This window comes from Pieris rapae, chromosome 12 (genome assembly GCF_905147795.1).
Source record: "Pieris rapae chromosome 12, ilPieRapa1.1, whole genome shotgun sequence".
Taxonomy (NCBI): Eukaryota; Metazoa; Arthropoda; class Insecta; order Lepidoptera; family Pieridae; genus Pieris; species Pieris rapae.
Window position 1 is genome coordinate 2812836 of NC_059520.1, and position 24335 is coordinate 2837170.

General features: G+C 31.9%; 3 protein-coding genes across 4 annotated transcripts in view; 1 reads left to right on the forward strand and 2 right to left on the reverse strand.

Moving 5' to 3' along the window:
* Positions 1 to 414: 414 nt before the first annotated feature.
* Positions 415 to 3996, reverse strand: LOC110994689 (broad-complex core protein isoforms 1/2/3/4/5). The gene is made up of 6 exons (XM_022261485.2): positions 3823 to 3996; positions 3548 to 3750; positions 3247 to 3423; positions 2640 to 2957; positions 2402 to 2540; positions 415 to 2239 (listed from the first exon to the last, which is right to left on the reverse strand). Exons 2-6 carry the CDS (start codon positions 3725 to 3727, stop codon positions 1734 to 1736), a joined length of 1320 nt encoding a protein of 439 aa, XP_022117177.2. The 5' UTR covers positions 3728 to 3750; positions 3823 to 3996; the 3' UTR covers positions 415 to 1733.
* Positions 3997 to 4418: 422 nt separating this feature from the next.
* LOC110994662 (nuclear migration protein nudC) overlaps positions 4419 to 24335 on the forward strand; it is a 29297-nt gene continuing 9380 nt past the window's right edge. Inside the window, exons 1-5 of one of the 2 annotated variants that reach the window (XM_022261454.2) lie at positions 4419 to 4573; positions 4659 to 4795; positions 4888 to 4965; positions 5167 to 5386; positions 5643 to 5806. In XM_022261454.2, the coding sequence (XP_022117146.2) occupies positions 4721 to 4795; positions 4888 to 4965; positions 5167 to 5386; positions 5643 to 5806 (537 nt within the window). In that variant the 5' untranslated portion in view covers positions 4419 to 4573; positions 4659 to 4720. The remainder of the gene's footprint in view (positions 4574 to 4658; positions 4796 to 4887; positions 4966 to 5166; positions 5387 to 5642; positions 5807 to 24335) is intronic. The other variant, XM_022261455.2, reaches the window with a different exon arrangement.
* On the reverse strand, positions 7385 to 22291 carry LOC110994663. The gene is made up of 4 exons (XM_022261456.2): positions 22106 to 22291; positions 12120 to 12239; positions 10206 to 10557; positions 7385 to 8819 (listed from the first exon to the last, which is right to left on the reverse strand). Exons 1-4 carry the CDS (start codon positions 22121 to 22123, stop codon positions 8779 to 8781), a joined length of 531 nt encoding a protein of 176 aa, XP_022117148.1. The 5' UTR covers positions 22124 to 22291; the 3' UTR covers positions 7385 to 8778.

Consider the following 24335-nt stretch of genomic DNA (forward strand, 5'->3'; position numbering starts at 1 on the left):
ACAAAATACGCGTACTTATTAATAAAATTGAGAAATAACAAAGTGGTAACATAGTTTTAAACTAAACAATTAAGTCTATATTCAAGTATTTTGTCAATCTTAAAACTAAAAAAAATAACATCTGTGATCTTTTGGCACAGAGTAGATAACTTGGCAGTATAATACGAAAATGTATCTATTTAGCCTACCCAAAACAGTCAAGTGTAATTTTTGTGTTGATTTTTATTGACATTCGTTGCAACTATGTAAAAAATAAATCACTAAAGTCTTCATCTGAGATATACAGATAAAATACAGAGTAAAAATTTACTTGTATAAGACTCCTGAAGCGATTGTCTGAGTTTAGGGTTTCATAGAATAATTTGAAATATGGTGAATTCTGTCAAGAAATTTTAAAATAAATAGGTTATCATTTCAAAATATATTTATAATAATTCGTTATTAAAACCGTACTCTCAGAGTACCGCTGAATATGCTTAGTTCAATTTTAAATACAGATTTACTACCGAAAACTTATATTAAATGTATGCATTTCCCACACAATAGAAATTACTCTATTCAGATAATTTTTACTTAAAACAGGAAAAAATAATTTTTACACAACTTATAAATACTGATAATTTCATAAATTAGGTTTATTTCTAAGTTGCTCAACCAACAAACATAATTGTCAAAACACAATAATTTTTCTTAATAATTTCTAATACTGAGAAATCCTACTTTACGTAAGATAAATTATAATAACAAAAATGAAAGTGATAATATCCATAATTTATATAGGATTTACAAACATTCCAATATGACAGTACTATAAATATATATTTATTTATTACTTGATATTCGTAAAAAGTTTGCCACATGAAAATAAAACACAGCTGCAATGTTTAACAAATAATTTTTTTTACAGAGCCTTTTAATTTCCGGACTTGTTGTGACGCTTCGCTAATACCTTTAATCACTTGTCAAAATACTTTTGAAGAATAATGTCTAACCACAGAGCTTTACAGCACCACTTTAATGTATAAAGTTTAAATTATAAATAAAATATACCTTATAGCGCCAATGTTGGAATACAAAGGTGACTTTTGAAAAATGTTTATTCCTTTTAAAAGAACAGAATGAATGATTAATTGAACTACTTATGAATTGATATTGTATAGTGTACAAATTGGCACCGTTTATTTGTTTACCATTTGTATATAAGGCACAACAGTATTTCTAATCTAAGTATAATTGAACATTTTATTAAACATCAAACCTTTATGCACCAATTAATATATTTTTGTCTAATATAGGAATTTTATATCACTTCACTATAGTCTATTTGAGGAGCTTCATCCAAATTATATTCCGGAGATCATTTAGGATATCATTTAGATCTATGTTTGGAAGCCATTCGAGTTTACTTTTAAATTATCTAATTTGTAATAAACATTTAATTTAGAAGGCACTTGGATTACTTTAATTTTCTAGATATGAATAGAATTATAAAATATTACATGTCAAAACAACTATCTCCTTTGTTCAAAAATAGTTGTTTTTGCCAAGAAATTTTAGTGATTTAAACATGCTATATAAATAGTTTTAGCAAGATATTAAGAATTTTTCTTTCTTTTCTGGACAAATGATTAATAAACTATGTCGTTAAATTTGTACTAATTTTGTTTCTTTATATTTTTATCAGAGATATTTTACCACCAAATCAATACTTTCATTAAGTGTGTTAGCACCATTTAGTTCCGTTGGCCATGACTTGTCCACATGTGTTCTTTGAATGTTTCCCGCATAGTAAATGACCTTGGGCACAAATAGCAACACAGCCTATTAGTAAGATCTGAATGCATTAATCTCACATGATACTTCAAGGCCGATTGATTGGAATATTTCATACCGCAGTGTGGACAGTCACCACAAATAGCTGCATGATTTGACTGGTGCCCGCTTTGAGAGGTCGAAGCACCAGAATTTAATGGACCTGACATACCTGCGAGTATCATTAAGGCTTGGGACTGTTCAGAATATGTGTTTTCTTTAGAATCTTGCTCCGACAATAATATTTCTGGCTCATAATCAATATCGGGCTTTGGAGATGGTTTTTCAATTTTAACAACAGTTTCATCTATTTTTAATGGACTTTTTTGTGTAAATGTAGTTTCCGAGTTTGATTCCTTTCTATTAGCATTTTGTGTTTCACCAGGGAGATTTTTCGTGCATTTATCACTTTTGGATGGATTTATTCCTGTAAAGCATAAGATTTTTAGAATATTCAATAGTATCTTACATTTAATATGGACAAATATTGTTGTATTAAATTTTTGTTGTGCTATATATACTATATTTTTAGGTGCATTTTTATGTACAATTGTTTACGTAAAGTAAAACTAAATTTTAAATACATTACCTGATAGTAGAGATCTAGCTAGCATGCTGTTTTCATAAGCAGGAAGGCTTTCATCATTATCAGAACTGGTTGTAGCAGGATTTGGTGAGCTATTTTCTTCATTCCATTCCGTTTTCACAATTATAGGGCCTTCTTCTGTCTGAAAGTGGCAATAATACAGATGTATTAATTATTATTAAATAAAATAATACAATTCAAGCCAAAATGGTTAAACAAAAAAAAATTGATGACACATTACCTGTTGATTCTTTCCATTGCTTACAACTGAAAATTCTTTATCTGCTTTGCGTTCAACACTTTCAGTTCCAAACATTGGGTTGTCTACCTTTAATTGGGAACCATTATTTTTGTTATAAATATCACATGATTCCAGTATCTTGCTTTTCTTATAATCAACATTATTCAAGTCGTTTGGTTTGTCGGAGGTGCTACTTCTTCGTTTTTTAAGGGCTGGTACTTTTGTTTCCTTGTGAGTTACATTTCCATGAGACTTGGCATATATAGTCAGTTGGGTGTAAAGCTTATTTGTTGCATTTGTTGGTGAAAATTCTTCATTCTGAAATATTGTAGTTTTTGGTTATATTATATTGATTTGTCTAATGTACTGTACATAAGTTTTAACCTCTATAATCCATGTTATAATGAATATATTTAATTGAAAATTAAATTAAGAAAAGCTTACAAAATAAATAGCATTTCTGTACACATATACCTGTAGAAGATTAAAATATCGATGACATTCATTGATATCTATGACACGAAGACTAGCTATTTTGCACTTAGCATTGAAAATAATGTTGTGATACTTCGTTGCAACTTTATAAAATAAAATTATGTTTTATTACCTGATGTGTCACACCAGTTAATCCTTTAATTTGTAATAATGCTGCTGTGTGCAAAAAGGAAGACAATTTGCTTTCTTCAATAAATACTTCTCCTTGGTACATGTAAGACAACAAGCTCAGGATGTCATCAGCAGAGACATCTTTCAAAATAATAACAGGATGTTGACATGGGTTCTCCTAAAAATATATATATATTCAAACAGTTGGCCATATAACCCACATAATGCCTTGCTAGCCTAATGCATTAGTAATATTATTAGTACAGATAGACGCGAAGGTTATATTCTCCCAAGTCATTCACCTTGAACACATTCCTAAAGTACGGGCTACACGCTGACAGTATTACTTTATGGGCCTTGATATTTCTGCCTTCACAAGTAAGTGTCACATCAACAAGATCCTCAGAGCATTTCAGGGAATCCAGAGCACTTACGATGTTAGTTTGAAAATTATTCCAACGTAAACAAAACTGATCTGCCATTGCTATGTTGTGTTTGCAAAAAGCTGGAAATTTAAAAATATAATTCAGTGAATAAAATTCAACTCCAATTACAAAATATTTGTTAAATAACATACCTCTTGAGACATGTACATAGATAATGATACAGTCATTAAAATGTTTTAATTTATTGAAACACGTCTAAATAATAACTTAATGGAATTAATAGGAAAACCGTAAATAATATAAATTAAAAATAAAGTGCATGACCTCCAGTGACACAGTCTTCTTTCACTTTTTGCCATGGACTACAAACATTTTACCACAGGCTTTTATCACAGAACATATTAGTCAGCAGTCAGCACCAATAACAAGCCAAAAACAAGTTGGAAAAAAATATCAATTTATAAAGAGTAAGGTTCTTTTGTAACATCCACATCACATCATCAGCACAAAACGAAATTAAGTTATGTTGTCAATAATAACTGAGACAGTGAGTTGAAAAAAAATAACTATAGTCTGCAATTATATGTTGAGTACATAATTTATGAATATTTAGTTTCAATTAAAAATTAATTAGGCATGAGAGAGACGTGCCTATTTTAATATAAAAATTCGAGACTTTCTTCTTCTTTTCTGAGATATTCATTCTCTGTAGCTACTTTTTTGTCATGTAATTTACAAATCAAATTCGTATAGCGGCCCTAGTCGTACCACTGTTATCTGTCTGTAGTCTACTGTACTCTTTATTCTATGATCTGTCTAATGTCTATACTCTATTGAATTTCCTAAATTCTAGAACCATTCGGCATTCCGATTAGCAATAAATTGCAAAATAATAAAGCCGGTATTTTCTAAATTGAATATCAGGTAAAATAGTTATAAGAAGTGAGTATTTTATGTCTTACCTTAAATAATTCCGTCAGAATAAGATTTTAATAGGTCTGTTTTGACATTATCCACATGGTTACAGGTTGTAAACAAAAGAAGGTAAAAGGAGTTTCGTTTGTATTATAAAACACATTCCTCTTTAAAATGACCCACGATCCTGAAAAATTTGATTCCATGCTTCTTGCTATGGCACAGCAACATGAAGGGGGAGTTAAAGATGTATGTACATATTTTTAAATAAATAAACTGGTGTCAGGCTGTTATGTTTAACACATTAAGTTCATGTATTAAGAAGAAACTTTAATTTTCAGTTATTGGATACAATAGTAGGATTTCTAGCAAGAAAAACTGACTTCTTTGTTGGTGGAAAGGAAGGTGAATGGGAAAAGGTATGTTATATTGCATAAACAGTATCTTAAATGCTGGGTTTTAAAACAATTCTTATAGCATAGCCTCCTTATGTCACTAAACTTCTTATTTATTTTTACAAATAGGGTTTGCCTTTATAATGACAGGTTCTATAATTTAATTCTAATTTAAAATAATTTTATGTACACTTTCAAATTTATTAATTTATATATTTCGTCTAGGTGGTTAAAGATACATTTTACAAACATTCCGCTAAGGCTAGAGAGGAGAAAGAGAAGATAAGAAGAGAAAAACTGGAAGCTGAAAAGAGACTTAAAGAAATTCAACAGAAAAAAGAACAAGAACGTCTAGCTAAAGACTTTGAACCAGCAACTGTTACTGAATTAACTGATCAGGAGGCAGAAAACTTACAAAATGACCTAGAAAAAAATAAACAAAGCAGTGAGTATTACAGATACATGACATACAATAATTTAAGGTATATCTTAAAAAAAAACTTATGATATAGATAAACTGCTGTAAATATTTTTCTATTAAAGTTCAGGTAGAGAATTCTACTAGTTCTAAAACTTTTGTCATGTCTCTTGCACAAACATTAACCTTATGAGTCTGGCATAGAAGGCAAAGAACTTGAGAAAAATCACCTGTGTGACCTGCACACACTTTATCTGTCTTGCAATTCACACTTTTTGCGCAGAGGAAGAAGATGGCAGTGGTGATAGTGCATCAAATGATCCGGAAACTTCCACTGTACCAGATGAAGAAGATGATCCCAAAGAAAAGAACAAGTTAAAACCTAATTCTGGCAATGGATGTGACTTAGAAAATTACAGATGGACACAAACATTGGAAGAGGTTGAGGTAAGTAATCTTATTTTAATGGCTTTAAGCTTTAAAGCCATTAAAATATCTATTAAGTCACACAGAATTGAGGTTCTATGATCCTACATATTATGTGTATGTGACTCATAGAAAATATTAGTTCTAATGCTAAAAATTTATGCTCCATTTTGTTTATACCTTTTTTCATTGAAACACCTATTTTTCAAATAGGATTTTATCTTTGAAATAACAGCTTCCAAAATTAATGTGTTTATGATTATTCTATGAATAAAAATATACTGTACTTGGTATATAGTTTTAAAAAACTTTAAAAAATATTTATTTCTTTATAGAACAAATAAATAATGTCAAAAAGGAAAGATGATAAAAAAAAAAAATTCTCTCATACTCCTTTCTTTACTTGTGCATGCTGTTGCCAGCAAGTATGAGGGTATGTTATGGGCAGCTCTCTACAATTAACTCTACAACTGTATCTGAGCCTCATAAAACATACAATTAACAGAAAAAGTTAAATTAAAACATGTATAGATGTCTAAATTCAACCTGGTCAGACACACATTTGCATTTCGATAGGTTTGTTGTAAGCTGTTAAACAATGTGTATTGTGAATTTGTGATTTCAAAGAATTGTATTATTCACGCCCTTGCGGCAGCACTAAAACGAAATACAGCCAGTATAGCGCTGTTAATTATTCATCAATTAATCTCTTAAATATGACAAAAATCTTTAGATAACAATGTATGTTTAAGAATAAATATTTATTTATTCTGGTTCCTAATAAAGCCGATAGGTGGCGCTTGTATAAAAATGTACGTTGTGTGTTCAAGGCGTACTAGCTGTCAAAAATCTTGTGGTACAAATCGGAACTAACGAGTTCATCAAATAAGACCACTTGTAGTTGTAATTTTATTTAAAGTTAACAGTTGGTGTTTTTAATTATATAGAGAGCGTTAGATATGTAATTACATTGTTTTTAGTTATGTTACTTTCTTTCTTGGCACAAGATAATTTATAACCAGCATATTCGGGAAATGTAACAAATCTAGTCTGGTTATTTCATAATCATGATTTTACGTTGTGTTGTCGAGAAAATATGAAAAACCTGATTTTTACGTAATTTATTTACACTAATGAAAAACCTTTTCACTTTAAATCAATTTGTTGGTAGTATTTGATTATTTTGTTAAAATCGCGTATAATTTAACTAAGTAAACCTATATTTTTAATATCTAAAATATCTTTAATTCCAAAGTAAGTCGTTCATTAGGTGATGTTGCCATCAACAATTTTTTTTTCAAATCATTCATTCCTTCAACAAATATACAAAAATTTTCTTTTGCGCCATTTGCCTCCATGACATGACATAGGTTATTGGCTAAATGTTTATTTTGAATGTACACAGAATGTTATATGAGAAGCCTCTTAAGCCCCTTCATATGGGAAAGCAAGCGACCAGTACTAATTAATTCCCTAAGAATTACGATGAAATACAGCATAGGAAAATAATAATCGCACTGGGAGTCGAACACTTGGCTTTTTACTTTTGGCTTTGGGACTTAAAGACTAGAGGATACGGTTGAAATAAAAAAAAAAACCTTACGTATTATCGTGTTTAATTATCACAGATTATAAATATCTTTAACTGGGACCTACATATAAGAAGGTAATTTCTAAGAAAAAATTGTGCTAAATATTTACATTGATTTATTCAATCTTCACTGGTATTCTGTAAGAAGTTTTACACCTTCCTAATTCGTCTGCGTTTATACACTATTCGTATTGTAAATATTAAAAATAAGCGTGTTTTGACACGTCTGTGTCATGATTGAAATTTGCATGATATAGTCTGTATACTAGTGTCAATTTATATTATGTTTCGCGTATTTGAGTTTGAATACTTTATCAAATTTACAGTAGGGCTACAGTAATACGTAGACGAAACTGATTTACGATAATATATGTTATATTCATCGAAACAGTTGCATATACAGTAAAAATCTGTTATAACGACATCGAAGGGAGTACTCATATTTCATCGTAAAGATAGTCGTAGCCGATGACGTTGTGAAGACCTTCTATAATATATTTATATATATTCAGTCAGGATCATTGAATTTGGTCAATATAACCGGTATGTTATTCTTAACGATGTCGTCGTAAATTGTTTTGACTGTATTTTTAAAATATACTTTTCAAAGTTCTCTATATTTCTATATATTTATATTTTTGAAGTTATGTTACCTAATGGTATGTAGATACATTTCTGCACCTTTAAAGTGAGTACAACCCTGAAACTATCATGAACGAGGGCCATCGTATATATGGTAGCCACAGGTGCGTTCGAATTTTAAATTGCTTGAAATAGGGTTACTAAAACACATGTTTAATTCTCTATCTGATTATTGTAAAAAATTTAATGTCTACTATTCTTTTATTAACATAGTAAATATAATCACAGATATCTGCTTTTAATAATTTACTTAACTAGAATGTGATTTGAGCACTGAATTGTTCTAAATACCAGTTACTCGACGTAACTAATTATTGCACTAATTAATTCAACTAAACTATAATTAGACAATCGTCTTTAAGATCGTATCCATGCGTTAAAAACCGAGACAGATTTCTTATTATACTTATGTATACAAAAAAAAAATAGGTGTCTATAGAATCATGAAAATGTTTTTCTTATATCTGGTATTTTACATTACCAAGTTCCACTCATTGGGTGTATCAAATCTTTATTAACGTTCTATCGAGAGTGTTTTGTTATTTCAAAAGACAAAACAGCTTTCTGAAGTGATTTTATAAAAGCTTTTGTTTGTATATCTATGTGGCCGATTTCTTTTATTTTTAAATAATATGCTTAATTAAAGCATCAAAATACAATTTCAATTAATTAATGAAATTTCCAGCAATTACTTATATAATAGCCTCACTATTATAAATAACTATAACTAATTCGTCGATTGAATGCTTTCTAACCGTCTCTAAGAATATTTGTACATTCCGGTTTCTCTTCGCATTCGCACTGAAACAAAAAAAATTTGTTAAAGCATTTGCAATTCCAGCCGATATGTCGGTTCAAGTTTTGACGTAAAATACAATTATTATTTTATCTCACATACTGTTTTATTGTTTTTTTTATTTCTCTTTAATGTATAATATTCTATAGTTTTGATATTTGTAAATATGTGATGAACATGTAAACTAACAATACAATAATAGACCTGTATAGTAAGTAGTTCTATTCTAGGAGTATATTGCCTTCACATATAATTATTTAACTAATATATACAAATATTGAAAATTCTTTAAAAAAAAATTAAGTGTGGAAACTCCATTGCCCATTCTACATTAAACTACCTTTTCGAAACGGCAGCTAAAATCATCTTTATATTTAATTTAACGTTCAAAAGTACCAATTTAGGGTGTCTAATTGCAAAAAATTAATTTACTTTGACTTTCACTATGAATACTTTATATATTTATTTATGTATTATCCTCAAAGTAGTTAAAATCTGAAAACCAACTTATCCAGGTTTAATTTTTTAACAATTGTTAACAGTTTAATTCTCATGCTTCAGCGCTAATATCATTCAAGGGTGTGTTAACCATGCTTGCCCCACCTATATGATTATAATTGAAATACATGGTATTACCTGAGTTCATGTCTATTTGTCAAGGTTGTTATTGGCATGTAACATAATTCCTTCACCTTTTGGATAGAAATCGCTCGGTGAACAAACATTTACATTCGAAAGAAATGCTTAGATAATCTAAATGTTGAATATATTGTATCGTGATTTGGTTAAAAATTGAAAAGTCCTTAATAATCTTGATATTATGAAAATAAATGTTTGCCCCTATTAATAAAATTTGTTTTCAATTAAGTGTTGTCTGCCATAGTCATTTTGTACGATGCTTTGCTATTTTAAGAGTACCGAGAGATTTTAACGCCGGCTTTTTCTCTCGGCATACTCCCTCTGTCTTCTTTGCTGATGAGTATATTTCATAATAAACATATTTTATTTTTTATAATAAATGTTTTGGTTTCTCTCAGCTGTGGAATAATCAATCTTATGGTACTTTGTAAAATTAGTTCTTCAGGCTTGTAGTTTAAATAAGACCGTAATACTTGACTGTTAAATCCTATCCTTATTAAGCTTTTTTTTTTATTAAGGGGAATGCATTTCCGCACAGAGTGTGGGACTCGCTCTAAAAGCCCTACCCACTAAACCCCTCCCACCAATCAAGTCACTGTTGGGGTATCTTGGGATCGCGCGTAAGCATTCTACATCTTCATTAACCTACGATGACTTAGGTAAAATACAAAAATCTGAATAAGATTCAGTCGACGTTGACGGTACTGTCAGTAATTTCCATCCAATATCAAACTCAAATAGAGTATACTTACTTTCAACAAAACATATGGCGGCCAATATACAAGCAGAGAACAGAATTGTCATACAAATGACTAGGACTGTTATCTGATGGGATTGGTTGCAGCAACAGGTTTTTGGCTCCTTCGTCGGTCGATGTTTCGTAAAACCATTCACCACTGTAAAGTGGGTGGAGCTGGCTAGTGATGTTGAGTCTTGTTCCGGTATGGAGCCCCGTTTGACGTCCTTCCATAGTGTATCGACACTTTCTTCTGGGATCGATACTACGTTGGTAAAGGCAGGTCTTGGTACCTGCTCGTAGTTTTGATTTCCATTCAATTGTACTAGGTGTGCAGCTGTTAGAAGAAGTGATCCGGATGAGACGCTCTGCAAATAATAATATAATCAAATATTGGTATGTTTATAGCTTTCATTTTCATTACACTTGACATAGAATGTTTTGTAATGTTTATTTTCTATGTGGCACGAGTGAAGAGGTAACATTCTCTCTCACTAACTCAAAACTTAACTCTGATGACTATTTGATAAGTGATGTGATGTAAAAGATGTATTTTCTTTCGATTTATAAAGTTTTTGGTTTGACTGGATCGTAGGACATTGGATAATAAATATGGGTCGTTAAATTTATATAAATCTTTATTATATACTAGTTAACTAAACGTATAATATTTACGTAAGGCGACCTTTCGAGATATTTTCAGGAAGCGTGGCCGAGAGACTGTCAATAGAGTCCAAAAGTGTTGATATCAATTTCTTCCACATCCCATTAATTATTTGTATTAATAAATTGCGAAAAAATATAAATCGAAGACACTGTTATAAATGAGGATTTTGAAAGAGCTACGTATTACATAACATTATAATTTTCGATAAATTTACTGTTTAATTAATACAGACTCGAATCGTAATCGGCATTTTGGCAACCTAAATAGAAATGTTATAATGCCTTTCCAAGGCTTCTTGCATCAGTATTATAACAGTAGATGATGAATATTACATAATATGATCTTTATATCCGCGTTCATTTATCTATATCCGGATTGTTTTCATCGTTCAGAATAATTATACGTAAACTTTGAAACAATATAGATGGATTAGATAATTCATCGTATACCTATAGTCTGAACTATAAAGTTCGTCTTTGATTCTTTGCTTCTTATAATTCCGAGCAGGAGATAATGCATTTTTAATTTGTATATTTATTGAGAGCAGTGTTGGCCTAGTGGTTTTAGCGTGCTCATCCCTGAGGTCGTAGGTTAGATTCCCCGTTTTGCAGTAATGGACTTTCTAATTGCGCATTTAACATTCGCTCAAACGGTAAAGGAAAACATCGTGAGGAAACCGGCCTGCTTTAGATCCAAAAAGTCGCCGGCATATGCACAGGCGGCTCATCAACTAATCGCCTATTTGATTGACAAAATATAAAACAGAAATGTGAGTCCCAGACTGGAAAATGTATGCGCTACTGTTTATAATTATATAATAATTTTTTTTAATTTGTATATTTTTCATCAATCTATTTATTTATTAAGGTTACAAAACAGATACATCTCTATACAATAACAAAAAAACAGAAAATAAATACGTTGGATATATCAACAAAAAAGTAATTGGTTAAGCTTTGGTTAAGCGTTACAATCGAAGTGTTAGAGTCGGCCAAGATTATATTAAAATTTCGCTAAGCGACACGAAGGCGATGAGGATTTTGTACTGATACAACAAGATTATTTCCATGATATTTTGAATTCTCATGATTAATTATTGTATTTGAATTTCCCGAGTACTGAATGCTAATTCGGATCGCCTTTAATGAAATAGTTTAAAATTATATTTTACTGAACTTTAATGTGTTGCTCTAACGGTCACGTAAGATAGTCATTTGTTTTAAAACAAAATACACCAAATTAATGATTTAATTGGAGACTTACGTGTGTGCTGTGATTACTAGAAGAGCCTTGGCTGGAGGCGGAGCCGCCTCTAGAGCGGGAATCATTGATACTGCCCGCACTAGATAAGGACGGCCTCGGTATGTGCCAGTGCGTTGTAATCTGAAATTTGCATAAGTTTTTATTTAAGGTCTTTCCAGGGATATACTGGCTGGTTTTAGATTAAAAAATAAAATATTAAAAAAATAAAAAGTAAAATACATGACGCTGTTATTGCATTAGTCTATCTACGAACTATTATTCGTATCTCGGAAGGCAAGCTGTTGTAAGACTCGCTCCGAAATATGTTACATTTGTTTTGTTATGATAAATAAAGTGCATGTAGTGTATTACTGCTGCTTAATGTTCACAAGGCGTCTGTCACTTGAAATTTCTTCTCTGCTAAATGAAGCAAGTTTTTGCGGGAATCTACTGCAATGTAGCGTGTTGAAATGATTTATATGGTTATAGAATAAGGGTCTCAAGGTGACCCGAATGACAAAGCGAAGCTATAAAAAACTAACATTTCTGCCTATGTGATTAACTTTTAGTGTGACCTTCAAGTTTAACTGTTGTAGATTTTGTTTGAAAATTATTATACAATTGACGATTCAATAGCGTATGATAGTGCATACTTGTTTTTAGGTCACGTTTCTTCATACAATTGTCATCCCTTAAACGGTAGGAATAATGGAGACGTCAATTGTGTAACGGTTATAGATACTATCTAAATATTACAAATTTCTCATGAAATGCTTTATTTCTCAGTCGTGATTAACGCTGTGATGTTACATGAATTTCATTTTTAGGTCAAGTCGTCCGATTGATTTTGTCAGACAATATTCAAGGTTCGCGATCTCTTTATCTTTGCCGGCCTCCGCAGACACAATTTTAGTTGTTTTTGCTCTCATGGACTCGTAAACCTTTGTTCTTTTGATAAGATGATGGATAGACCTTTAAGCCGTGTACGTTTATGGTAAATTATTTTGGTACCTTGTATTGTTACGTATTACGTGTATTTCAGTTTGCACGGTACCTATGCTTTAACAAAAATATTAGGTTGCTTAAAAAATCACAAGATTTTTTATTACATATTTCGATGCTAATTCAAAAACATTGCAACGATTAATATACCTAATTTTATACTTGATATTAGCGTTACTACTAAATACGCTTTCGCACAAAAACGTAGGCGTTTTATTTAATATATCGAATTTTATAACTTTATTGTGTGCCAAACATACCTATTTGCAAAATTTCTATTTAATAGGCTTAAAATGTATATTTAAATTAATAGAATGCAATTACAATGAGGATATCATGCGAGGTTTTGTTTGCAAATAACCGGTTGTGATCTATACGATTGTACTTTGTGCAAAGCCTTAAACTTTCGCTATTCAAAGTTTAGAACAAGTGTTTCGCCTAGTTTAAGTACGACGATGAAATTCAATAATAGAATGAGAAAAATAGAGATAATTTGTTTTCGTTAACCTTATTAGGTACGTCATCATAGTGTTAGAAGAACCTGCTGTGTCAATCGGTCTCAAGTAAATGAGTCGAGAAGTTGAGTTATAAAGAGAAGTATTGTATCGTGTTGACTTGAGTGTGGTCTCATCCCTAAGTATGCTCGAACCCCGTGTCTGCTCCAATGCACTTTTGATTAGTTCATTTAACCATACCTTGTACGGTGAAGGAAAACATGGTAGGGAAACCGGCATGTCTCAGACCCAAAAAGTCGACGGCGCGTGTCAGCCACAGAAGGCTTATATAGATTATTAGAAATAATGATCACGAAGCAGTCTTACATGTTTTTTTTATATTTATTGATTTTGATGCATTTGAAGATGGTGTGTTTTACTACCAATGCATAATGCATTCATTATATTGGCACGTGATTGTTGGCGGATGTCTGTCTAGGCCTGATAATTTAGTTGCACACGTTGCTATAACACGTTGGTGATTCTCGTCTTAGTAAATATGTAATTATCTGCTATACACGTGACAATTGCTATGAGCTAGGAACTCGTACAATTCCTATTTCTATGGCAAAGTCCTCAGCTAAAAACTTATGTAGACCCATTTTTCTACAGAACTTAAAATACATTACTTTATGCTTAGTTAACAAAAAAGCATAGTAAGGCCACATTATGCATAATTATCTCTTGAGTTCTAACACAGCAATTAGAATTATTTTTTATGAACAATGTTTAGGGTGAGAGTATATCTAGTGGAAATTGTCGCCTATTTCTCATTGTTTAATAGAACATAAAATTAATATGGGTGCTGTATTTTTTATTTTATGTAAATTGCGTTCTAACTGTAGATAAGTGTATTTAGATCAAAACACCGGTTATAAATTATGCAATCAAATCTTAACGAATCTAATTGCATGTAACTCGTCTACGCCTCTGCCAATAACGGTTATTGTGATCACGGCATATTACATCATACAAACAAACCTACTTTGACAAGTTGGTAAAGAAGTCCGATTGCAAAGACACCGGCTGGCTGAATCCCGTCGGGTCTAATCATTTAAGTAAGGCGTTTGATGGAGTGGTGTTTGATGTTGAAATATAAACCTGCTACTATAGGGAGTTAACGTCGACTCTAAGTTAGCTACTATGACTTTTGATTACGTCTAAATTTACTGGATTGTATTATATCGAAGAGAGACTCTTACCCATAAAAGCTTTCAAAAGCGTACCAAATTCTTTAAAAATGCAACTTTTTTTACGCCTGGGTATTGCAGGTGTTCATCATTTAAGCACTTTTAGTGATCTATATGTAGTCTAAAGTAACAAATGTAATAGGCTTTAGCTTTCCTTGCTATTGTCGGAGGATTTCCAAAAAAAAAATACTAAGAATTACGTTATTTTTTTGAAAAATTAGAATGAAATGCATTTATTGAATGTTGTTTTTATGATTCTTAACGACACAATTCAAAAGCTTATAGATAAAAACTTATTGCGGATGTAAACTTAGGTAACATTAGTTTTTTTAATATGTAATGACGATTGCTTTCCGTCCCACAAACATTTATGCAATGCTGCCATATAGTGAATGTTACGTAATGTTATTATAACACTTGGGAGTTCAGTTACTAACTCTTGACTAACCTAGTATCTAATTACGAAGTACCTATGTCAAAGATATTTTCTTGTAATGCTATGAATATTTGTATGGCGGTAGTTCTTAATTTATCCACTCTTATGGTATAGAAAATTCGGAAATACACGGCTTTTTTATGGTTGGCTCGATCTAGAAGGGGGCGCGTTATTACGGGTTTGCATGTAAATTTCATATGTAAGTATAGTAATCATCCCAACCGATCTTGCCAATAATTTTATTACCATATACCAAAGAATTTTATATTTTATAAGCATTAAGTACCTTCATGCTACGTAAGTAAGTACGTCCATTATTTTCAATCCAGCGATAAATGTAAAAATTTATAGGGATCAACACAAATTAGGCATAATATCTCAAACGATCGGCAATCGTTGTATACACATTACACATTTTATATAATTCTTGGCAAAATTTATTGTCCAAAATGAATGACTAAATAAATTTGAATATCTCAAAAAGGCACCCACACCAGCGTTCTTGTCTTTCCTTATACTTGTCCGACGAAGTGTACTCTATCATCGATGGTCCTTTATAACGTGTGTATGTTAATGAACACGTATTAGCGACAGATATATATGGTCCACTTTCCAAGCAATTTCATTGTATTCTTTAGCTTATAAAATTAAATTAGCACGTTAAATTTAAATATTTTTAAATCATTTTGTTTTTTAGTAATAGGGTCTTTACAAAAACGAAAAGGATTAATCCCTGTTAGCTGAAAAATAAATAAATTGTTTGCTTTAGAAATGCCTAAGCAGGTTCTCAAAACAATGCTTGTTACAATTACCATGATAATCGGTTAACGAGCTAGTCTGGCCCCGTTTTGGAGAAAGTGTGCTGCAAATTCTCAGAACACTTTCGGTGATGCAAATGTCACAATGCCTTTTGATTTTGACAACCTCATATTTAATTCGTACTTCGTCTTAATTCTAAGAATGAAAGTTTAAAATGAAAATTGTCCATATTAAAAATGCAATATCACGAGAAAGTTCTTTGAGTGATTTTTGTTCCCTTTGTAAAAGTGTTTTACCATATACGCTCTATATACAAGCGTAATGATACGCAAGTCGCGTGCGCCGCGTTATATGTTCGTATATAGGCATTTCAACAATGCAATTGCAAGACGACACAAGTAGTTTCAATCATCGTTTATGAGCGTCATGAGGACATAACTCATTGTACACGCTGGTCACAAACTATGCTTATAGCCGTCCTTGAACTAAATTTATGCTAACAGGAATCATGTCAATGCAAATCATTAGCTCGACTGACAATGAAGATGATCTAGCCTCGCTATAAATTTTAATTTTATAGAAATATGCGCGTGCACAGATTTTATTTCGACTTCGCCTTCTGGCCGAGGTCTAGATGATCTTGAATTATGGATGCGAACAATGAATAAACATTAAAACGGATGTTCTTACATCATTTTATGGAGATGAAAATAATTGTTTTGTTTTTTGTACGCGAACGTCATAATCAATTAGCCGCTAATAGCACGTACGTTATTGAGTGGGATGATTAGAAAAAGTGGCCGTGATGGGTTGGGAACTCATCCGGATTCTTACGAATGGTGATGTCACGCTTTGACGTATTCAATCTCCTGTTATGTTTATCGATCTGTTTTTATACTCTATAAAAAATATCTACTTTATATTGTGACGAGTTTTTCTTACGATGAATTTGTCGCCGAAATCGTAATGTATTTAACGATAATACCGCCGAAGCGGGTTCGCTTCGGTCTGTGCTATTCAGACTAACAGTCGAATGGGATGTACCTACTATATCAGCTGTACTATGGCAGTACCTCATCAGTACAGTCCTCGGGAACGCATTCTACGAGGGTTGGGTTTTACTATGGACCGAAGAATGACTTAAATTAAAAAACCGATTACAAGGATACACAATTTAATGTAAGCTTAGTAACGATATCAAGTTACAAGGAAGCAAAAGTTCTATTGTGTACTTATCTAATATAGCTTGTTGTTTTCGAGTATCAAATTGTATACAAAAACATTTTGCCTTGACGGATTGAAATCTTTTTCAAATAGAACAACGTTTCCTGGCTATCATGTTAACTGGTTGATAAATACCAACATGTGTCAATTAAGACTAAGGTCGCGTCGTCATTATTTTTATATATTTTAACTTTATTATATAGACGACGAATCGGAAGGTTTGGAAGGGACTAGACGAGAAAGGCGAACGAATTTTCGCGTAATATCATGATTTAATAGCGATTATAGTGTCTGTAACCAATCACCATCAGATATATCTAATCTATTTAGATTCTTGGACGTAAAATTTCTATCCCAGTGCACAGATAAAAAATGAGTTTCTATGAGACGACTACCTGTAGGTCAAGGATAGGAAGAGTGTTGTTAACCGTACATTAAACAAAATATTTTAATTTTGATGCAAATGTTTTTATCCGGAAATCCTAAGATTTTATGATTGTCGGATTTTAAAAGCGTGACTGATTTATAATTCATCAATTTATTGTCTTAAAACTATTTAAATACTTATAAATAACCGTTCTAGCTTCATACAAAGAATGTGAAAAATATTTTGCGAAATTCATGCTGTGCCCTTCTTTTAAACCTGTTTTTGACGATAAACCTACGTTCCAAATTCCGACTACCCTACTGTGCCACATAAGTCATTTTAATATTTAAGTTATTTGAAACCACCGTTGTCAAGGAGACGTCAAGTAAATGCAGATAAGGTGATAAAAGGAAACAAATAGTTTTTTTTTTCCTTTGCCTGATCATATATTGTTTATTATTATAATTTAATTAATGACATAAAATTAAAATTAGATAGAAGTAATCTTCACAGTCTAAGATAATATTTAAAAGTATTAATTAATGTTTGTACAGAATATTTCACAGTTTTCGATACTAGGATAAATAGGAAGTATTTGTATTTTTATATTTGTGTATGTTTGTAACAAATAAACCCAAATCTTCTTTAAATATTCTCTCAGCATTAGAATGCTAAATTAATTGGCTATTTAAAACTTGGAATAAGTTTAGCCAACGCTAAATTTATTTCAAGTTTAATAGCCAGTCGTCCAAACCTGGAAATAAATACTCTTCCTAGATATCTAAACGGTTAGTAATTAAATAGCATACCTAAAACGTCATTCTAATGAAAATTGATAAGGTTATATAAATGAATGTTAATGATGTTGTGAATCAGTAGAAATATTTATGTCCCAAAACTCAATGACCTTTGAGTTGTGTCGTCACATCTGTCATTGACGTGCAAAATTTCGTAATGTCAAAATCTGTGTGGTTCCGATCATTTCAAAGTTTGAGATCTTTTTATTTAAGAGGTTCTAACGAGCACATCGTGAATCGTTTTGTTCGGGTTAAACCTAATTACACACATCACGGATATGTTTCGGGACATCCGTCTCAATGTAATGAATGCGAAACGTAAGTGTACAAAAGTTTTAGATAACTCATTTGAGACTGTCAATTGTTTTTTTTATAGAGTTGCAATGTGTGTAGAAGTTAATTGTAATAACTTTAAAGAGTGCTCCCAACATTTTTTGTGCTCCACTTTAGCCTGTCTAAAATTTTTATGCCCCTTATACTTATGAAAAGCTGAGATTAAAATCTTTATAAATCTTCGAATTGCCCCTGTTGGGGCGTAGACCCAAAGTTAGGAATCACCTTGCCTTGGTAGTGGCCAACTATGTTTATGATTTTATTTTGGTTATCAAAATCTGCTTAGCTGTTATAGTACTGTAACTAGCACATATAATACTAGCACTATTTGTTCTGGTTTTAAAAGCAAGATTAACCATAAATTATAGACACGGAACATTCAACAAAACTCATTGAGCAATCGCTAATCTCTAGCATGATTCATTCTGTGCCCACCTGGCTGCAACACTGCAGTTCCTAATTTTTTAACGATGTTATTATATTGACAAGGACAAATGTTTGAATAAAATAAGCGATAAATCAGTGTTATTGACATGGTCTTACATAAACCGCGTTAGTTCACGGTCACAATGTAAATTCGCACTAAGGTTAACATATCTACTTTTTTGATAGACATCTATGTACACTAGTCCTTAAATTATGTTTATGTCTAGCGGCATCGCACGGGGGTGGGCATTTATTTTGTTAATTTTTTTTTGATGTTTATGTTAATATTATAGCCTATATTAATCAGTGATAATGTAGCATTCAAATGGTGTAATGTCTTTTGAAATCAGTCCAGTACTTTTTAAGCCAATTCATCACAAACATACTTACGTACTTTATAATATTAGTATAGATGTTTTTAAGACGGTGTATTTCTTTGACTGGAAGGGACGATCCCAAAAACAACCTACATAATGTTATAAAGGGCTTCTGAGGCATTAAGTAAATTAGTTATTCTCTTAAGTGACCGATGAGTTACTATGTAACATATAATTAATGCAAAATATATGACTAAAGATTATTTATTGCAAATGATTCACGGGACTTTGAAATATTTCATAATATAGTCATTGACATCGTTTGGGAAATGCCAAGTTGTGTTTTCTGAAAAGATTAGCAAATTGTCAAGTTACTTGCAATAAATAAATGCTCAATTATTTTGTGGTTATTGAAATTTTAATGGTAGATTTGTATTTCATACATTATTAAATAATACATATTGCATTGAATTTTTCCAATTCCTATCCAATTATTAAGAATCTATTGATATATGATGTTAAGACGTACAGATTCCATAATATTTTTATCTTAAAAAAAGAAATATCAAGGAGATTCTAAAGTTCATAAAACTTGACTTTGTCACTAGTAATGTAAATGAGCCGTTTCTTAGAAGGCTCCATCTTATTAGCTTTCTGTATTTGGACTTAAGTAATTACAATTCCATTGGCTAATCGGGAACTGAGTCGCAAAGGACTTACGAAGAGGTTTGCACCAGCGCCCGCCGTGGTTGCGGGCCTGTAGCCTTTGTAGAATACAGATATTTATGTAAAAAATTAAATCACATTTTATGACGCGTTTCGCGCCCGCCGCGGGTGCTATTGTTTTCGGGTCCCGCTGCACCGGCGGTCATCTTGTTCTGGCGGGAGCGGTTTCAGTCCCGCAGCCGCGGCGGATTGCTCCCGCGCGCTCCGCGATCGGTTGGCGGGCGACCGCAGTGGGCAGCTATTAGTAACCGCCCGTATTGCGATAATCAACCGCCAAGTTTGCGGGCGATAATCGCAACCGCGGCGGCTGCGTAACCGCACAAAACTCCGGTCTTGTAAGTTTTGAAATTAAACTTCCAAACCGCCACCGCGGCGGGCTCGGATGCAAACCGCTTCGTGAGTCCTTAGCGTGAGGTTTCATTTAAAGGATATAAGGGCAATGCCCTGGATGTGCTAAGTCCGGGTGTAGTGAAATGTGAAGGCCGCGCGTCGTGCCTCCAGTCCCTGCACCAATTATTTCGGCTTTAACAAGCGTCTTGTTCGAACTATCACTTTGTTATAAGTGTTGTTACTTTAGTCTTCAATGTCAAAAGTATGAGCTGTTTTTAATGACTATACAAGTATAAGGGCTATTGAACAATTTTGGGTTGTTTTGAGTATTTTACTTAGACGAGGACGCCTGTATTTTATTTTTATTTCTAAGCTGCACACATAATGCAAATATTTCTCAATCCTTAAATATTTTTACCCAACATTATGGGCAAGATTTTATGATTTTAAGGCAAATAAAAAACTTAAAAAAAGTTGATTTTAAATTCTCATTAGTTTTATTATTAGCGGCATTGGTATGTAGACACGAGAAACAAAATAATTTAAATAAATTCTGGTAAACAAGAGACGGATATGATAAAATTTAATAGCGACGCCAAAATTCTTAGATTGTTGCTCATTCCGGTATTCAAATAAATACATATATGGTATGTGTTGCTGGGTGCACGGTGATGTTAGTCATGTGATATTAAGTTATTTAATTTTATGTTCTAATTTTAAATTGTAACACGGTGGATATATTCTTCATGTAGGGGGATTGGCATTAACCTTGTCATCTAAACCAGCAGGTTATTTTATGACTTTTTAGATCTAAGCTATGTTGAAAGAAACATCATTTTTTTCAAATAATATAGCGTTCTGGGAAAGACCAAAACCTTTTAATCTGTACAAAAAGTCTAGACCGTATCGTCTTCATCCACAATCAAGTTGCTCTATACAAAACTTCAATAAGATTTTTTATTTGAGCAAAAAGTAAACGGACAACAGAAAGCTATTATATTTGCACTTAAGCAAATTAAATTGAGGAATTTTGAGCTGCCAATTAAGGTCATTTGCAAATCATGTTTATAAGAACCAATATGTTTTTTTAGTGCGGCTCATCATATTTCATAATATATTATGATATTCAATGTTTTCTTCTTCAACTTTTCAAGTTACGATTTAGTAATTATATTAATTTGCATATGAAGTTTAAATAAAAATTAAGTTATTGTTTTAATGAAGCCGGAAACAACGGAGCGACATTTTTACTTATAAATGGTTAGAATTAATAGTAAAAAATATATAAAGTGAATAAATTATCCGTTAAAGTTTTATGTTAATTATATATCCGTATCTTAGTTGGGCCACTCGAGTGCCTTTTATGTTTAAACTAAATGATGAATTTAACTCATTTGCACTTAAAAAAGAAAATACTATTCTTAAAAAGTTTAAATTAATGAAAGATCAAAATGACGATGATGATTTAGTGATGTATTATACCACCACGATTATATGGTTCATAAAATACAGCATGCAAACATTTTCAGTGACATTAATTTTCAGGTAACAGATTCATCGGATTTGACTATTTATTTAAATCGTTTTTAAATAGACTATAACTTACCACTCTGTTAACATCCATTGTTTATTTACATGCGAGTACTGATAAGATTGTCACTACGTCACAACACAAAAAATCACATATCAAATCGCCGAGTAACTCTCTCGCTCTCTCCGTGGCAGGCGTCGAACGCCCGTTCCAAGCGGCAAAGCGACTAGAGCTGAACTGAGTGTGTTGCAATACCGACCAAGGTTTATATATCGACTTGCATATTACCGGTTTAAGAATTTATTTTTAAGATTTTTGCAAAATTAATACAGTTGGTCTCTATTGATTTGGATCGAGTTAAGGTTTTAGCTACATTAGAATCACTTCACTATTCGGTGACCAGTGAATTTGTTGAAATATTTTACTCGTAAAAACAAACGAATGTCGTAAAGTTTGTCTTATTGATGTAATATTTACTAAGTTCTCTCGTAAGAATTACGACGACGACTACGTGAATACAGTCGCTCAATACTGAGATCTACGCTTTTCGTTTCTAGAAGAACTAAAAAATGCAGTAATTTTAAGAAGTCTGTATTTTTTTATATAGTTATAGACTCAATTGAAGCCCTGAAAATGAGCAAAATTTTAAACTAATTGTCTGGAGATATCTATGGAAGACCGACTATGAAGTCTGTTCTCAACTACTAAACTTGTATAGTGATTGTCAAGAGGCTCATTTGTGTAAAACAGAAGTCAGGTCACGTATACTAAAATGACGTCTGACTGACCAGCCCAGTGGTTGTGCAACCGCGCAAGGCCGATCCTCTTGAATCATGGTGGGACTCGAAAAGAAATTACGATTCAGGTGACGTTACGCCAATAAAATGGCGCGTGTATTCAAGTTCAATGGTTTTATTTATTGGACTGGTCTTTCCTTGTTGTAATACAGTAATTACTGTACCTCAAACAGTTGGGGTTTTTTGGTCGCCACTTTCCCTATATTGTCAATTGTCATTCAATCTTGCGATCAAGACAAAGACGATTGATTGATATTGCGGTTGTAATCTAATGCTATGTGAATTTTTATTACTAGAGTCAAAAACTGTTCTACTAACGACATCGAAGGGACTCATTTGGTAGTAAAAACTATCAAAGTCGTTGATAATGTTCTTAAGCACCTAATACAATAGAATTCAACAGGACCTTTGATTTTGGTCAACTTAAACGGTATGTTGTTATAACGATGTCGTCGTAAACGGTTTTGAGTATAATGTTTGAAGTTACAAAATGCAACTTACATACAAAGTGTATTAAAACTGAATTGGTTGCTGTATCACTTGGATAAAATATTTATTTATTTTATTTGTACTTCGTTACCATTATATTATATACATAATTATACTTATAAAAAACAAAAAGTAGGTTACATAATTTTATGGCAACGGGTGGCCTTATCGCTAACAAGCGATTTCTTCCAGGCAATCCTACTATGGAACAACAAAAAACAGAAACATCTTCAGAGAGTAAAGTACAAGAAGTGCATAATTAATATTCTAATGCGTATCCTCAAGAGACGGTTGCTTTATCTATTTCCTTTCTTAATATACCTTTTTATGTTGTTTAATTGATAACAAGCTTTGACTGACTGTATGTTCATACTGAGAATGAAATGTTGCGTAAAATGATGATAAAGTCACTAAGTTGGACAAATCTTGGACCTACATCTGAATCATGTTTTGGAATATCTTAAAACGAGGTTATACTGACCATATATATAATCTTCATACATAATATGCAAATTAAGTCTAAAATTAGATTTATAATTTTACTGTAGGTATCTGACCGATTGTTTAACGTAGGTACATGTTATTGTAATTATTTAAGAAAAACCGATATTATATCAATTTTAATTGTCTTTGTTTACTGCAAATGAATTTTTACATTTAGTTAAATTGGAATCGTAGTCACGTTCTCGTGATAACATCGTTAATTTGCTAGAAAAAGAAGACAGTGCATAACTAACCTTGTGTTCGTTTGTGGGCGGTAAACGAAAAATGCCTGACAATGTAATTGATAAGTCAAAAAGGTGATTTTGATATAATGAAATTAAGTATTATGTGTTCGTGTTCGGTGTTTTGTACCTGAATGTATATAGTGATTAAATAAAGTAAAGGAATTTTTTCTCAGAATTAATTATAAACAAATTTTATTACTCGTAACGAATAGAAGTCCTTTCGAAATTTAAGTAAATTAATTATGTATGAATTAGTACTCAGAGAAGCTTGCAAATCTACAATTCAGTTTC

Coding starts and splice junctions, on each gene's coding strand:
- LOC110994663 (XM_022261456.2), bottom strand. Junction 10,558..12,119: donor CTAGTAATCACAGCACACAC/GTAAGTCTCCAA, acceptor TATTATTTGCAG/AGCGTCTCATCCGGATCACT. Junction 8,820..10,205: donor CGCCATATGTTTTGTTGAAA/GTAAGTATACTC, acceptor TTTTTGTTTCAG/TGCGAATGCGAAGAGAAACC.
- LOC110994689 (XM_022261485.2), bottom strand. CDS start 3,727: ATGGCAGATCAGTTTTGTTTACGTTGGAATAATTTTCAAACTAACATC. Junction 2,958..3,246: donor TAACTGGTGTGACACATCAG/GTAATAAAACAT, acceptor ACAATATTTCAG/AATGAAGAATTTTCACCAAC. Junction 2,240..2,401: donor AGCTAGATCTCTACTATCAG/GTAATGTATTTA, acceptor TATGCTTTACAG/GAATAAATCCATCCAAAAGT.